This window comes from Panulirus ornatus, chromosome 50, assembly GCF_036320965.1.
Source record: "Panulirus ornatus isolate Po-2019 chromosome 50, ASM3632096v1, whole genome shotgun sequence".
Classification (NCBI taxonomy): Eukaryota; Metazoa; Arthropoda; class Malacostraca; order Decapoda; family Palinuridae; genus Panulirus; species Panulirus ornatus.
In genome coordinates this window covers 5,076,103-5,094,135 of record NC_092273.1, presented here as the reverse complement: position 1 = coordinate 5,094,135, position 18,033 = coordinate 5,076,103, and the positions used below count along the sequence as shown (strand labels likewise).

Below are 18,033 nucleotides of genomic sequence, written 5' to 3'. Positions count from 1 at the left end.
GTGTATGCGGCCTTGGAGCTGCAGGAGCCCTTATTTGTATGCCTAACCTTTACCCTCCTGCCCCAGGCTCCCATTCTGTAGGGTTTTGCATTCTTCAGGAAGCCATTCATGTCCATCTAGTGGAACTACACGTCAAGAAGTTGACCATTATGACACCTTTCCTCGTAAAGCAGATCTATGCAATTTTCTTTTATCTTTTGTCTTTCCCACCTCCTAGAACCCTACCACCTTTAACAGTCAAGTCTACGTACAATTAAGGTTCTCAAATTACTCCATTCTGCATCTGCATCTGTTTTTCATACATCTTTTATTTCATCTTTCATGTGAGATGACCATGGTTTTGGCATGCTTTTGTCAAAGCATGTCATGTACTGTTTAAGAAAATAAAGAGGATATTTGATTTTTAATGCTTTTTTTTAGGTTAGCTACTGCTGGAAGTTTATGTAGTTTTAAGTTCTTTTCTTTTGATAAAGTTTTCTTTCAAAGCACTGGACAGCCTTGTGATTCACGAGTGCGATGTGCAGTAATGGATCTTTACTACGCTCTTTATGGACGCCGCAGGCCAGCATGCATTCCAGCCTCTGAACCTGCACTGGTTCTTAACCTGCGTAAACCTCCACACCCTCCCATCCAGAATCCAATCACAGTGAGTTGCATGATGATATTCAGTTATTCATTACTATGAAAAATGTTTTCTTACTGAGCTTGATTCTTTTAGAAAATCAGTTTGTCTCATCACCTTATGGCAAGATGACTTTTAGAGAAAATTTTATCCTTTTGGTAGTTAGAGAAGTGTTTATCCTTTTGGTAGTTAGAGAAATGTTTATCCTTTTGGTAGTTCTTTACATTCTTACTGCTGATTGAACATAAAAGATACCATCACAAGGTTCCCAGCACTGGAAAAAGAAATCCTAAGCTTATGGGAGGGTAGGTTCACTGATGTACTAGCCCTCCATCAGCTTAGTGACAGCACCTAGCTTATCATCAAAACTTCAGCTGCCATGTTCATTATAACCTTATAGTGAGTGAAGACTTTACTGGCACCATGATTTTTCACAATTCAGCATGACCAATGGATGTTTTAACTCATGATGACCTGTAGATATTGTTCGCCATTGCATGTTGATCTGCTTATCCAGCATTCATGAAAAATTTTACACTTACTACTGCTGCAACTACTACTACTACTGCATCAGATAGAAATGTGATTTCATCCAAAGAAAGCAAGCTAGCTTCCTTTCTCATTTGGAGTTGGCTGCTTGAACCCTAAGAATTACAAGTATTACTCTACTTCTTCATATCTGGTTAGCTTGTTTTATTCATCCTTGCTTTATTTCCAGATAAAAGAAGAGGAAACCACTGTACAGCCTGTGAAGCGAGAGACACCAGTTGATGAAGTATTAGAACCAAAGGTTGAAGTGAAATCAGAAATATTAGAAATGCCTGTAGAAGTCATCTTTACTGAGGAAAACAAAGCTAGAGTAAAGGTAAATTGCTTTGGAAATTATTTTTCTAAACATTTAAATGATATGAAGTTTTTTCTCATACATTTGCCATTTCCTGCTTGAGCTTGGTAGTGTCAGGAACAGATGACTGAGTCTTATATACAAAAAATCTTCCCTTGGCTTCTTGCTCTGTTCCTTCTCTTGGAGTAATACAGGATGGGAGGATTTCCAGCCTCCCTGCTTTTGCTCCTCATTGTCGCTTCTATGACTTGCCATGCATATTAGAAATAAAAGGAGTACTTAATAGTTGGAGGGGGTTGTCATTTTGTGTGTGGCGGGGTGGCGACGGGAATGAATAAAGGCAGCAAGTATGAATTATGTACATGTGTACATATGTATATGTCTGTGTATGTATATATATATATATATATGTATACGTTGAAATGTATAAGTGTGTATAGGTGCATGTGTGGACATGTATGTATATACATGTGTATGTGGGTGGTTGGGCCATTCTTTCGTCTGTTTTCGTGCGCTACCTCACTCGCGGGAGACAGCAGCAAAGTATAATAGATAAGTAAATAGTTTCATCATTTATAAACCAAGTATGATTAGCGCATCACTAACTGATATAAGCATATAATGGATTAACCAGTACGTAAATGTAAGAGAGAACATCAACCAGCCAGGAAGTAGCATCGGATAGTCATACAAGTTTCATTGTCCAAAGGCCTGACTGATTCACCTCATCTTGGTCTCAGTCCAACCTATTAGGGTAGTTAAACCACCAAAGTTAATGTAATGTATGCATGAATTAAGGTGAATATCATAAGTACTGTAATTTGGAAAGATTGAATGAGACACAAGGTATATTAGACATTTCAATTTAAGGGAAAATTTTTGCTGAGTTTAATGGGTAAATGTTGATTTGGAATTTTCATATGGCTAAATGGCAAGGGAGAGAATGAGGAATAAGCTTTTGAAGAAACTGCAACTGTGGGACATTGTGGTAAGCTGTGGATCAACCAAATACTTACATATGATGATGTGAGACCGAAGTTGCTCAAAGTGCTGGAAAGTATATTTTGAATGGGGTGAAATGAGACTTGGGTTACACTTTCAAAATCAACAGATTGTGCAGATGGAAAAATAAATGCATATATTGGTTTGGAAGTTCCTAATTCACTTCATTGCACCAGATGTGGGTATAGGATGGGTAGAAGTGAACTAGGAGGATGTGTACACTTGATTTACCCCATGGAAGTTGGATTAAAGAGGAAATGATGATAAGCAGGATAGAAAAAGAATGTATCAGTACATTTACAGGAATGACAAACTTCGTTTCATACTTCTACATAATGCTTGTTTTTCACACAGGAGGACATTGAAGTTTTTGATGAAAATGTTGAACAGTCTGCAACTCCAAGCATAACTCCCAGTATTGAGGGTGACATGTCAGAATCTACCACATCACTTCCTGGTGAGAGTCAAGATGCTCATGGAGGTCCAACAGGTAAGCATGCTAAGGGATAGATTTTATTTTTTCAGACTTATTTGCCATTACCCCCTGTAGCAAGGTAGTGCTCATGTTTTCACATCAAAAAGTCACATATAATTCACTGAAACAAGATTCTCTCATCCACAGCCAAGCCCCAAAGACCATCCCATTGTTTCCTCACCACTTTAGGTACCCTGGGTCACTCCTCTGACAGCACATCATCTCCATATACCATATAGCTCCAGTTCGCTCTGTCCTATGTATGTCGTCACCTTCCTAAATGTTTAGGCCCCAGTAACTGAAACCTCCTTTCACCCCATCCTTTCATCTCTTTCTCAGTCTCCCCTTCCTTGTTGCTCCCTTCTGATTCAGATATCCTCTTTGATGGTCTCTCTTTGCTAAATCTCTCGATATTTCCAAATCATTTCAGCACACATTGGTCAGCTCTCTCAGTCATATCCCCTTACTACCCACATCTCTTTTACATTGTCATTCCCTGCTTGATTAAAGGTCCTTACACCATATATTGTCCACAAATATTTCTATCTTTGTATATATATCTCTGACACATGTTCCAATTGGAATTCCCTCCAAGGGGTGGCCATGGCAACAGTTTCCATAATTAAAGAACTCTGCTGCCATTTCTTAGCCTTTAGTGCCTCACCCTTAACGGACCACTGGCAGAAGGCAAGTCTATTGCAATGTTTGCAAGAGGTTCCTACCTAATGTTCCTGATGACTACTTCTATCTAATGCTCCTACCTACTAAGTCTTCCTTATGTTTCTTCCTAATGCTCCAGCCTGAATGTTCCTACCTACTACTTCTATCTACTGCTCCTACTAATTTGCCAAAAGGCAGGGCTAGTGCATAGTGCTCACCCCAGGAAAGTCTACAGTTACGAAGAATGAGTTGTGTGAGTTAAGTGTTGTCAGGTGTTACACATGACAAGGAAAGATTGTATGTTTATGGACAGAATGCCAGTAGTCCACATGTTAGTGAGGCAGAAAGAAAAGACAGCTACCTGGGTCAGAGAAGTGCAACTTGACAACCACTAAAGTGCTGTCTCACTAAGCAGATGTCACTAACCCTCCTGACACCCTGGTGGGTAGTATTTCATCTCCAGTAAATCTGCCCTTTTCTGTTCTCTTGCATTTAGGGTGCGTACAACACAATCAGGACTACTGCACCATCAGACATACCCATCTCTACCCATACAGATAGTGAACTCTCCTTCCACATATCCTTCAGTGTACTCAAAACTCGGACCTCCTCTCCCACCCGGCAATTTGATTAATCTCTAACAGTTCCATCGGCTGCCAAGTTCACTCCTTGTTATCTGTGCACTTCATTTCCTCCAGCCATGGTCATGTACAGAGATAACCACGGTCTGGTTGAGAACTACCATAGTCAGTTTGAGAGACAACTTAATGGTTATACTACCTCTGGCATGTTTTAGCTATTAGAATAAAACCTTTTTAGTTTAGGTTGAATGAGGTTCATCTCTCACTCAGCTTAATATATGAGAAAATTATTTTTATTGAAGTTATATTGGTAGAGAGTAATGTAATTTTTGGAAAGATCAGTATAAGAATAAGATGCGTATTGATGATTGTTTTTAGTAATTGTTAAAAGGCAGCCAACATCATATATGTTTAAAATAAAGGAAACATCATATGATATTTCAGCTCTTCCCTCATTTATTTGCATGGGGGAAAATCTTAAGGATTTACCCAATATTATCCAATTTATGCATTCTTACCATTGTTATATCATTTTTAGGGTTTTAAAGAATATGACATGTTAGTATTATACATAACAGAATATTAAAGCTGGTTTTCCTGATTATTATTTTAATATAGGTGTCTTCTTGACAGGTTTTGAACCAGACATGTTCCGTACAGGAAGTGCAGATTCCCATGGCAAGTCTCACAAGATTAAGAAGAAGAAAAAAGATAAGAAACACAAGAAACATAAGAAGCATAAACATGAACATAAGGATAAACTGGATAAACTTGACAAGTTCATACAAGAAGAAAATTTGAGTTCAGGATCTTCCAACCCCCCAAGTCCTGCATCTCCGGTCAATATGGCAAGCAGCATGGCAAGCTGCATGGCAGATGATGTTACAAACAATATGTCCTTTTAGGATATTTTAATGAAATATTTTTTTTTTTTTTTTTTTTTTTTTTGTCGCTCTCCCGCGTTTGCGAGGTAGCGCAAGGAAACAGACGAAAGAAATGGCCCAACCCCCCCCCATACACATGTATATACATACGTCCACACACGCACATATACATACCTACACAGCTTTCCATGGTTTACCCCAGACGCTTCACATGTCTTGATTCAATCCACTGACAGCACGTCAACCCCGGTATACCACATTGCTCCAATTCACTCTATTCCTTGCCCTCCTTTCACCCTCCTGCAAGTTCAGGCCCCGATCACACAAAATCTTTTTCACTCCATCTTTCCACCTCCAATTTGGTCTCCCTCTTCTCCTCGTTCCCTCCACCTCCGACACATATATCTTCTTGGTCAACCTTTCCTCACTCATTCTCTCCATGTGCCCAAACCATTTCAAAACACCCTCTTCTGCTCTCTCAACCACGCTCTTTTTATTTCCACACATCTCTCTCACCCTTACGTTACTTACTCGATCAAACCACCTCACACCACACATTGTCCTCAGACATCTCATTTCCAGCACATCCATCCTCCTGCGCACAACTCTATCCATAGCCCACGCCTCGCAACCATACAACATTGTTGGAACCACTATTCCTTCAAACATACCCATTTTTGCTTTCCGAGATAATGTTCTCGACTTCCACACATTCTTCAAGGCTCCCAGAATTTTCGCCCCCTCCCCCACCCTATGGTCCAATTCTGCTTCCATGGTTCCATCCGCTGCCAGATCCACTCCCAGATATCTAAAACACTTCACTTCCTCCAGTTTTTCTCCATTCAAACTCACCTCCCAATTTACTTGACCCTCAACCCTACTGTACCTAATGACCTATACATTTTATTTTTTTTTTGATAACCACTGTTTCCCTCATCTGCAAGGTAGCGCAAGGAAACAAATGAAGAATGGCCCAACCACTCCTATATACATACATAAACGCCCATATACGCACATATACATACATATACATATCAGCGTTTGCATACATATACATACACAGACACATACTTATTTTTTCATACATATTCGCCGTTTCCTGCATTAGCGAGGTAGCATTAAGAACAGAGGACTGAGCCTTAGAGAGAAAGTCCTCACTTGGCTCCCTTCTCTGTATATGTATGGCTGTGTATGTATATATGTGTGTATATGTGTGGATGGTTCTTTCTTCATTCTGTTTCCTGGAATACCTTGCTGACACAGGAAATGGCAGTCAAGTATAATAGAATAATAAATAGATATATATATTTACATACTCTTTTTTCTTCTGTGCTTGTTTACTCTTTCCCACCATAATGAGGAAGCATCAAGAATGGATGACTGAACCTTAGAGGAAGTATCCTCACTTGGGTCCTTCTTCTGGAAAGTAACAGTGCATGACGGAAGACTTCCAGCTCATCCCTGTCCCTTTTAGTCTCCTTCTAGAACACACAGATGATATATGGGTAGTATTTGTTCTCTTCTATCCTTGCCCTTCTGCAGACCACAGTGTGAAAGTCCTATATTATGCATATGACTTCACATCACAACACCATGACTCTAGAGAAATATCAGCAAACATGCAACATCACACCTTAGAATTACAACACTTTCTCACTTAAAATAAAATGTTTGCATCTCCATAGAAATGCAGTACCACCCCCTTTAACTTGGGCAGATTTGAATCCAACCTGAATCTTCACACAAACTAGAATAGTCGACCTTGTCCATGCTACACATCACCCATATTGTGTATCACATGTGATAGACACAGCATGTACTCACACTCCACAAACAGTGTACTGAATGCCCCCAAGACATAGCATGTACTCACACTCCACAAACATTGTACTGAATGCCCCCAAAACACTTCATGACATCAGTTTTGGGCAAGGAAAAAATCTCTTTTTATCCTTTATTTAACAGTCCATCTACTCAACTCGTCATCCACGTGTCAAAATCACATGAATAAACCTGATGAAACTTACCAGGCTTTGAAAACAGTCACTGGCTGTATAGCAAGACAAACTTTCACATCTGCACCAAGATACAAAAATACTTCCAAAACAGCTTCATTATTCTCAGCATTAGAATTCTAATAGGTCCTTGGCCTCTTCCAACCAAACCACCCCATAACCAACCAACATCCCTCAAGAGTAAAGGAAAAACTCACCCCTTCTTCACACTTCAGTAACTTATATCCACAGAATCTCCCCTATCTGTGTATACCTCTGATGCCTAATCCCTCTTGGAATTTTCCTAAGGGGATGGCCATGGCAAAAGAGTTTCCGTAACTGGTGATTCTAGTGCTGCTTCTTAGCCTTTAGTGTCTTACCCTTAACAGGCCAATGGCAGAGGGCAACTCTAGCGCAGCACTTCCAGAGGCTCCCGCCTAATGTTCCTACTGACTGCTTCTGTTTAATGTGTCTACCTAATGTTCCTGACTGGTGGTTGGTTTTGGAGCAGTTTGGATGAAAAGGGTCCAATGCTGTTGCAAAATACGGAGTGCCAAGCATAATGAGGTGAGACCTTAATGGAAGTATTTTAGTTTGATTGTGCAGGTTTTGAATATCTGTAGGTGCTAGGCAGTCAGTGATTTTTCTAAAGGCTGTTTTATGTGGCTTGTAACCATGTTATATTTGCTTTTGTTAGGATAGGTGACCAGCAGATGAAGCATAGTTTAGGGTGGAGTAATGGAGTTGTTTGCATAGGATACTATGGGATTCTTTTCTTAATCCAAATCTGGTACTTATAAATATGCTGAGAACAGTTAGTTTGTTTTTGGCCTTTATGTTCATGTTCGTGGTGTGGGGAGTGAATGGCATGTATGCATCATAAGTAATGCCCAGTATGGTTGAAGTTTTGTTGAGTTGGAGTGCTTGGCCGTACAGGGTGACAGAGGGGTGTGGGTTGGGTTCACATCTGTCAAGGCTTGAAAAATTGATAGTGGACTTCTGTGGTGATGCAGATGTTCAGTTTTGGCTACCCGTTGTTGTAGTTGTGTCATGTAGTGTTGCATGGGTGATGTTCAGGTGTGATGTGACTTTAAGCGTAATCCCTCACCAACTGCAGTTTTGCCAACCATGGTTTCTTATAGGATTGTAAACCCCGTACTTGGCAAGGAACATTTTTGTCAAATAAATTCTTACTCCAAAGGAGTTCATCCTTCCCTTGGTATTGATTGTAGTGCTGCAGGAGTTCTTTAAACTGGGTCATGAGACAACATAATTGCTAAAGAAAAAATTACAATTGATGCACCCAAACTCTGCTGCTTACAACAACTGTGAATTATTTTTTTTTTTTTTACTTTGGTGGGGGAATATAATTTTGCTTGTTGAGGACAGATTATATGGCCGTAATAAGGGTCAAGTCAATTGGGAGGTGAGTTTGAATGGAGAAAAACTGGAGGAAGTGAAGTGTTTTAGATATCTGGGAGTGGATCTGTCAGCGGATGGAACCATGGAAGCGGAAGTGGATCATAGGGTGGGGGAGGGGGCGAAAATTTTGGGAGCCTTGAAAAATGTGTGGAAGTCGAGAACATTATCCCGGAAAGCAAAAATGGGTATGTTTGAAGGAATAGTAGTTCCAACAATGTTGTATGGTTGCGAGGCGTGGGCTATGGATAGAGTTGTGCGCAGGAGGATGGATGTGCTGGAAATGAGATGTTTGAGGACAATGTGTGGTGTGAGGTGGTTTGATCGAGTAAGTAACGTAAGGGTGAGAGAGATGTGTGGAAATAAAAAGAGCGTGGTTGAGAGAGCAGAAGAGGGTGTTTTGAAATGGTTTGGGCACATGGAGAGAATGAGTGAGGAAAGATTGACCAAGAGGATATATGTGTCGGAGGTGGAGGGAACGAGGAGAAGAGGGAGACCAAATTGGAGGTGGAAAGATGGAGTGAAGAGGATTTTGTGTGATCGGGGCCTGAACATGCAGGAGGGTGAAAGGAGGGCAAGGAATAGAGTGAATTGGAGCGATGTGGTATACAGGGGTTGACGTGCTGTCAGTGGATTGAATCAAGGCATGTGAAGCGTCCGGGGTAAACCATGGAAAGCTGTGTAGGTATGTATATTTGCGTGTGTGGACGTGTGTATGTACATGTGTATGGGGAGGGTTGGGCCATTTCTTTCGTCTGTTTCCTTGCGCTACCTCGCAAACGCGGGAGACAGCGACAAAGTATAAAAAAAAAAAAAAAAAAAAAAATAAGGTATTACTGTCTATAAACAGGTTGATTTTCTTTTTCCACATTGGCAGAAAATTTGTCTTAGTGACACAAAGGTGAGATAAAGACAGTATAGATATACAGTAGTTTAATAATGCTTTACTGTGAACGTATGCCATGTAACATTGTAACAATTGGTGTGCAAAAGTGCACCAGTAAATATTCTTTTATGGTTTTACTGAAGAAACATTTCTATTCACTCTCATATTACATAGGTATAAACATATACAATCCTGGGTTGACAAAGAGGAAGTATGTGTAAGAAGTGGAGGGAGCAAGGAGATTGGGGATACCAAATTGGGGATGGAAGGATGGAGGGAAAAAGAATTTGAGAGATCAGGGCCTGAACACGTAAGAGGATAAAAAGCCTGCACAAGATAAAGTGAATTGGAATGATGGGGTATACTGGGGTTGACATGCCATCAATGGGCTGAACCAGGCCTGTGAAGCATTCAGGGTAAACCATGGAAAGGTCTGCGGGGCCTGAATGTAGGTAGTGAGCTGTGGTATCAGTGCATTACACATGACAGCTAAAGAATCGATTGAGCAGATGTAGCCTTTTCTTTGTCTGCTTCTGGCACTGCCTCAATAATGCAGGAAACAGTGATCAATTATGAAAGAAAAGAAAAGAGATTGATGATATGAAATGTAATATAAAATATAAAGAATATAAAAGCAAGCTTTAGAGAGCAAAAGAAAAATGTAATTCGAGCATACAAAAATTTGTAGTTTAAATATTTCTGTAACCATGAAACAGTATTGCTTTCATACGGTCAGTAGGAAAGGACTGCAACTGAAGAAATTTTTAATTACATATGACTTCAAAATCTCAGTTGCAGTTCTTGAAATTACAATATGCATAAGTAATGATATAAACTTCCGTTAATATAAAAGCCCTTCAACCTGTTCGCAGCAGTCAACATAATGAGGTGCTTACTATATAATTTTGTAGCCATTAGATGTAGAAAATATGGAATTTCATCAATAAATTATAATTCTAACACAATAGCATTATGTGCAAAAAGAAATTTTAATTTTTTGTAAAATGCTCACAAAAAATGTAGTCAGAGTTCATCTTTTGAGGTGACTGCTCTGGGTAAAACTAATCGACCAACAAATAACACCAGTCTTGCTTGATGGTCTCGAATGTAGAAGAAGAATGGATGATTTGCAAGAAATCTGGGAGGTTCCATAGGAAGTGATCGTGCATTTATAACCACACCTACACATGAAAAATAAAGAAAATTAATACAGAATTACATCCAAGAAAACTAGTTACAAATAAATGCCAAAATATCGTATATGCTACCTCGCGTGCATGCAGGGGGAGGGGGTTGTCATTTCATGGCGATGGGAATGGATAAAGTCAGCGAGTATGAATTATGTGCATGTGTATATATGTTTATGTCTGTGTATGTATACATATGTATACATTGAAATGTATAGGTATGTATATGTGCGTGTGTGGACATGTATGTATAATGTGTATGTGGGTGGGTTGGGTCATTCTTACATCTGTTTCCTTGCGCTTCCTCGCTAACCTGGGAGACAGTGACAGAGTATAATAAATGAATAAATAAATAAATAAATAGATAATATATATATATATATATATACACATATATATATATATACATACACAGACATATACATACATATACACATGTACATATTCATACTTGCTGCCTTCATCCATTCCTGTTGCCATCCCACCACACACGAAATAACATCCCTGCCTCTCTCCAGCGTGGCAGCATGAGGAACAGACAAAAAGGGCCACATTCGTTCACACTCAGTCTCTAGCTGTCATGTGTAATGCACCGAAACCACAGCTCACTTTCCACATCCAGGCCCCACAGACCTTTCCATGGTTTACCCTAGACACTTCACATGCCCTGGTTCAGTCCATATAAGTATACAGATATACATCAAGGCCTACAGGTGAGACCACCAAACTAATTAGAAATACCCATAATTGTTCATATTCAAAGAGGGACTTAAATGAGTATAATATATCCCAACTGGCATGGTGGCCAGCCATGAAACTTAGCAACTTTTTAACATTTTTGTGGAGGAAGGTGTCAAGTATCTTTTGTGTGAGGATGTGTTGGGGGACGTGTTGATGTCTATTTCCCCTTGCATTGCAGGCAATAGGGGGTTGTGGTTCAAAGTTGAAGCCACCTAGTGTATGATCTGTAATGTCAGTGTGTAGTGGAGTGATTAGATGATTTAGATATAAAGCCATGTTGTGCAAGTGAGAGTGGGATATTTTGCTTGATTCTGTTGATCAGTGAGACAGAAGTGATATAGGGCAGTAAAGGAACAGGATTTGGATGGTTTGGAGAGTTTAAGCTAAAAATTAGTATAATGATGGCAAATTTCTTGATGTTAGGAATTTTGTTACCTAATAGTGGTTGAAGGTATCCATAAGTGCTTGGATAGCAACTGGTAAGTGTTTTATAAGTAGGTTTGATATGTTGTTAGGGCCTGTTGCATCCAAATCTTTATGGCTGTAATTGCACTGCTTGTATCAGTGGGGGTGAAGGGGGCATAGGCAATTGTTTCTCTGGATTTTGTGCAGGTTCTTCATGACTTTTCTGATCATATGTGAGGTTGATGTGTGGTTTATTTTTCAGTAGTGTCTCATGAGTATGACTGTGTGTTCTTTGAGTATGATTGTGTGTTCTTTGGAGAAAGGATGTCATTGGAATAGGTCGGAGGTGCTTCATGAGTTAGGGCTGGATTGGTGCGGTAAAAGTGGAACTTTTTTAACATGCACCAGAGTTGGTTACTGTAGGCCTTGTGGTTCAGTGTGTTAATGAAGTGCCAATTTGCAGTTTGCCTTTTAGTGATTAGGTTAATGATAGTGTCGTTAAGGTTTGAATTCTTACTGATGGCAAGTGGTTTTGTCTGAGCTGGTTTCTTTGTTTCATGAGTAGTGCAATTTACAGGGAGAAGTTTGGGTCTTATTTCCTTCTAAGTCCTTGTAGTATGTGCTTTTTGCTGATTTGCATGTAAGTGTTGATGAAATGAAACTGCATGATTTAAGGATGGTGAACCACCTCCTGTATAATGAAGTTCTGGTGCTTTGTTTCCATAAACTGAGTGAAGGCTGGAGTCTTCATTCCTGTAGTTTAAGTTGTTTTGTTGTTGGATGAGCCACTGCTGTCAAAATGGGTAAACTGTCAGAAGACAGTTCGAAGTGTGTTCTAGGTGGTCTTCTGTGTGTAGTGTTGGTGAGTAGGTTATGCCTGGAGAGATCAGCTGCTGAAGGTGATGGGTTGGGAAAATGATGAGGAAAGGTTGACAAAGAGTGTAAACATGTCAGAAAAGGAGGAAACAAGAACAGGGAGACCATATTGGAGATAGAAGGATGGAGTGAAAAAAATTTTGAGTGATTGGGGCCTGAACATACAGGAGGTTGAAGTGTGCATCGGATAGAGTGAATTAGAATGATCTGGTATACAGGGGTTGATGTGCTGTCAGTGGACTAAAACAGGACATGTGAAGCATCCAGGGTAAACCATGGAAAGGTCTTTGGGGCCTGGTTGTGCATAAGGAGCTGTGGTTTTGAGGCAATACAAATGACAGCTAGAGATTGGATGTGAGCAGATGCAGCCTTTCTTTATCTGTTCCTAGCACTACCTTGCAAATGCAGGAAACAGAGATCAGGTATAAAAAATACACATGCAAATATATATGATTTGGACTTCATAATGACTTAGTTATGTCCATATTTATGATAGTCATTGGTGAGCACTTTTCCTCTTTTCTTAATCTTTGTAATCACTGTATTTCATCATCAGTATGGTTTTAAAAGAATATCGGTGCCAGATATAGAAAGTATTACCATTTTTATTGTTGAAAATCTTTGCAAAAGGTCATTTAGATACTTTTACTTTTATGGTGGAGGTTAATTAATGCTATATTTTTCTAAATTTTAATTTTGATAAAATCATTATTTTTCACAAACTGTGTAATAGCTTTTAAGAAGTGTTAATGCCAGATTCAAAATTGAAAACTTTTGATTTTCAAATAGCAATAGAAGTAATTTAGATACTTTTATTTTTTCATAGATAACTGACACGGATCCAGCCTAAAAATTAATTGGGCAGTAAAAGGGCTAACATGGGAAAGGTAATTAAGAATTAGAAAATTCAGATTTTCATACTTCCTGATTTATTTTACTTGCACTTTTGTGGAGCATTTTATCATTCTAATTACATAGTTCTCACATAGCTCTTTGCTGACTGATTTATGATGAATGCTCCCTGGAATTGTATGGAGTCACTGCATTGGTGGTCATGATTTTAAAGTCCAAATTACTTTAATGATGCATTATTTGCAGTTCCATCTTTAAAAATAACTTGTATTGTTATAATGTTATTTGTTGATTGCATTTCCTGGTTCAGGAGATTTTATCATTCCATTATTTTACTTCTGACATAGCTCTCTATTACTAGGGCATTACTTTGCATCACGTGGATGGTGGTTCTCATGTCCAAAGGTATATTACTTTAGTAATGTTCATGATTCACAGGAAAAATGAAAGAATGTCTTTCCAAGCATTTGTTTAATTTTCAAGACTTCTTCAGGGGGAATCACACACAAACATCACACAGAGCTATGTAAACAAAACTAAAAGAAGACAACCCTTCATCTGACTTAATCACCTAATTCATTAGTAACTGAAGAACATAGCTTTATCTATGAATTATAAGAGTAACTTGGAATCTATAATGACAAACACCATCATAGTGATGTTAAGCATTAGTAAGCTTACTACAGTGTGATAAGCAAAAAGCCAGGCAAGAACTACTATCACAACAATGATTTTTTTTTCATAATATTCGCCATTTCCCGCATTAGCGAGGTAGCATTAAGAACAGAGGACTGAGCCTTTGAGGGAATATCCTCACTTGGCCCCCTCCTCTGTTTCTTCTTTAGGGAAAACTAAAAACGAGAGGGGAGGATTTCCAGCCCCCCTCCCTTCCCTTTTAGTCACTTTCTACAACACGCAGGGAATATGTGGGAAGTATTCTTTCTCCCCTATCCCCAGGGATAACAACAATATCTCCCTCAAAAGTACTAAATTGAACCAGAAAATACATAAGTGGAAAAGTGGACCAGAGAATTCATTAAAGTAGTACTATAACTACAGTAAAAATTAACCAGGAAATACATGTATGCTAAAGTGGACCAGGAAATAAATTATCATCATCTCAACTGCAGTATAAGTTATGTTTGAAGGGTGAAATTACAAACTTTACATTTCTAAAGTTAGCTTCTAAAATGTGGACCACCATCATAGCAATGACAAGCTCCTCATGCCAACCTCTAGTGCTCTACACTCATTTTACACCACCTACTACTCATACATAGTACTATCACCTGTTTTAGTGAATATATATACAAAGTAAGTGGCATTTGGTAGGCAGCCACAAACGAAGGAAGTAAATTACTGGTATTACTCTCCTGGAACTTGGGAGGGTTAGTGACAGCTGCGTAGTGAGTCGGCACTTTAGTGGATGTTAAGTTACATTCCTTTGACCTAGGTAGCTGTCTTTTCTTTCTGCCTCACCCACACATGGACTGCTGGCATTCTGTCCATAAACATACAACATCTACTTGTCACATATAACACTTAACTAACACAATTAATTTTTATTTTTCTAAGGCGAGCCATTGCACTAGCCCTGCTTTTGCCAAGTGGTAAGAGCAATGAATAGAAATAGTAGGCAAGAACATTAGACAGGATCATTTGGTAGGAGTAGTAGGTCGGAGCATTGACTGGGAGCACTAGGTAGTAATAGTAGTAGTAGGTTGGAATGCTTGGCAGGAACATTAATAAGACACTTTAGGTAGACGTTGGTGGGTGCATTAGCTAAAAGCCTCTGAAAACACTGTGGTAAAGTTGCCCTCTGCCTGTGGCCTGTTAAGGGTGAGGCACTAAAGGCTACGAAGCAGCGTTGGCATTAAACAGTTACAGAGACTCTTTTGCTGTGGCCACCCCTTTAAGGGAGTTCCTAAATGGAACACGCATTAGAGATATAAACAGACAGATTAATATGTATACATTTTCAATTTTTTATTTCCTTAAGATGCCCAAAGACAGAAGAATGGATCTCAGGAGGGGGTCTAGAACATATCATCTCCCTCTTAAGCACTATAGAAACATATCTTCACTAAACAATTTTGCTTCAAACATTTTCAGTGAGGAAGGACTGTAATATATATCAGTGAACTGAAGCATCAAGATTCTTCAGTGGCTTTATCTTTTATTTATGCCTGGAAGATACAAAATTAATAAAATAGCAGTATTCATAGTATATTGTTGAGTTTGAAAATGTGTGGCAGATGACAGCAAATGTAAATGAAAAGAGCCATCAATGGAAATGCTACTGTAAAAAACTGAGGCCACATAGTTTAAACATCCCAAATAACTCTGTACTTCACACAGCATTTGAAAACAATAATGTACAAAGTTACATGTGGGAAACTGAACAAATACAGCATCTGTTTACTTAAAAGGACTTCTAAATCAGTCAGATTAATAATCTTCCTAAGGCTTGATGAATCTACCAGCAAAATATATCAAGCCTGAGTGACAGTCCTTGATGAAGAAGCAGAAAGGATGATCCACTAAAAACTTTTCAGGTTCACTCAGCATCGCCATTAGCATTACAACACCTGCTGGAAAAAATTGATCCTAATAACATCAAGGAACAAACCAAGTATGTACTGAAGATTCCTGATTATCCATCTTTAAGACTTCCAAAATTTTATCTATGAAATTAGAAATGGAAGTATAATACCATAAAACTGATCCACAACAGAATCAAGCAAAATATCCCAGTCTTACACAACATGGCTTCAGATACAACCACTCCAACGATACACACACAACAAATTCTTTATGGCTCTAATTAACCATAATCCCCATCCTGCATGATACCATTGGCAATAGACATTAACAAAGCATTTGACAATGTCCCCAACACACTCTCACACAAAAGATACCTGACACCACCCTCTGCAGCATGACAAAAAGTGGAAGGCCAACTTCATTTCTGGTCACCATACACAAATCACTCATGACAGCTTCACCTCTAAAACCCTTGAACTCTAAAACAGATTTCTCCAAGGAGCATTTCTTTCTCCACTCTTCATTTTCTTCTTACCTGACCTCCCAATATCTACAGCACACCACAAAATTTAGTTTCATGTGCAGACCACCTCATTAACATCACAGCACCATGACATCATAGTAGCAAAACAAACATTCACCACTGCACTACACAATCAGAAAAATAGCTTACCCAGAACAGAAAGTCTGCATCTCCACAGAAATCTTCAGTCACTCATTTAACCCCAAACAGACATGATTCAAACCATATCCTCTTGTCACCTGAAACGAATACTCACTCCCACTGAATCATTCACCAACTATTCTGGGTACGACATATACATGACTTTCACGCCCTAAACCATAAACACTTACACAGAAGGACATTGAGGAATGTTTGGAAAGAGAAGTCACAATTTGGGAGAGCAAATATGGGCATGTTTGAAAGGTTAGTACTTCTGACACCCTTGTATAGATGCAAGGCATTGGCTCTTAATGAACATGTACAAAACAGAATGAATGTGTTGGATATCAAATGTTTAAAAAAAATATGCAGTGTGAGGAGGGTTGATCAAGTTAGTAATGTCAGGGTAAAAGAGAGATGTGGTAATGAGATTATGGTTGAGAAAGCTGAAGAGGGTGCACTGCAATGGTTTATCTAAATGGAAAGAATGAGTAAGAGGACACTAACCAAAAGGAAAATGTGTTAAAAGTGGAGTGGACATAGAGAAGGGTAAGACCAAACTGGAGGTGGAAGGATGGAAAGAATAAGGTTTTGGGTGTTTGGGGCTTAAACATGCAGGAGTGTGAAATGCTTGCATAGTATCGGCTGAATTGGAGCAATCTGGAATACAGGGGGCAACATGTTGTCAATGGACTGAACTAGGGCAAGTGAAGTAGCTGGGGGAAATGGAAAGGTCTGTAAGGCTTGTAGTGGAGAGGAGTTTGTGGTTTCAGTGCATTACACATGACAGAGAATGGCTGTGAGTGAATGAGGCCATTTCTTTGTCTGTTCCTAGCACTGTCTTGTTAACATGGGAAATGGCAATATGTGGTGTGGGGTGGCTTGATTAAGTAATGTATGGGTAAGAGAGGTGTGTGGAAATAAAAGAGTATGGTTGAGAGAGCAGAGGAGGGTGTGTTGAATTGGCTTGGACATATGGAGAGAATGAATGAAGAAAGATTGACAAAGAGGATATATGTGTCAGAGGCGGAGGGAACAAGGAGAAGCAGGAGACCAAATTGGAGGTGGAAGGATAGAGTCAAAAAGGTTTTGTGTGATCAGGGCCTGAACATACAGGAGGGTGAGCGGCATGCAAGGAATAGAGTGAATTGGAACGATGTTGTATACCGTGGTCGACATGGTGTCAATGGACTGAACCAGGGCATGTGAAGCATCTGGGGTAATCCATGCTTACCTTACCTTCCTGCTTCAGGAGTCCCTTGAATCTTCTAAAGAACTCCCACAGCACTTAAGATAGGACCACAAGACATAAAGTGTGGTGATGTATGTGTGTCTAAGTGGGAACAGCGTAAGGCAACTGAACAGTAAGTGTTCAATGTCTTCACCATGGGAGTTGC

General features: G+C 39.3%; 2 protein-coding genes across 19 annotated transcripts in view; one reads left to right on the top strand and one right to left on the bottom strand.

Moving 5' to 3' along the window:
* The window catches only part of Taf2 (TATA-box binding protein associated factor 2), a 66,653-nt gene extending 58,391 nt beyond the window's left edge, over positions 1-8,262 (top strand). For all 4 annotated transcript variants that reach the window (XM_071691274.1, XM_071691276.1, XM_071691277.1 and 1 more), the window contains 4 exons: positions 487-646; positions 1,341-1,487; positions 2,823-2,958; positions 4,818-8,262. In XM_071691274.1, the coding sequence (XP_071547375.1) occupies positions 487-646; positions 1,341-1,487; positions 2,823-2,958; positions 4,818-5,089 (715 nt within the window). In that variant the 3' untranslated portion in view covers positions 5,090-8,262. The remainder of the gene's footprint in view (positions 1-486; positions 647-1,340; positions 1,488-2,822; positions 2,959-4,817) is intronic.
* Positions 8,263-9,399: 1,137 nt separating this feature from the next.
* LOC139764541 (leukocyte elastase inhibitor-like) overlaps positions 9,400-18,033 on the bottom strand; it is a 38,639-nt gene continuing 30,005 nt past the window's right edge. For 6 of the 15 annotated variants that reach the window (XM_071691286.1, XM_071691281.1, XM_071691278.1 and 3 more), the window contains one exon: positions 9,400-10,548. In XM_071691286.1, coding sequence (XP_071547387.1) covers positions 10,391-10,548 — 158 coding nt within the window. In that variant the 3' untranslated portion in view covers positions 9,400-10,390. Of the gene's footprint in view, positions 10,549-13,884; positions 16,020-18,033 lie in introns of those variants that run through there. The other 9 variants (XM_071691292.1, XM_071691283.1, XM_071691280.1 and 6 more) reach the window with 3 other exon arrangements.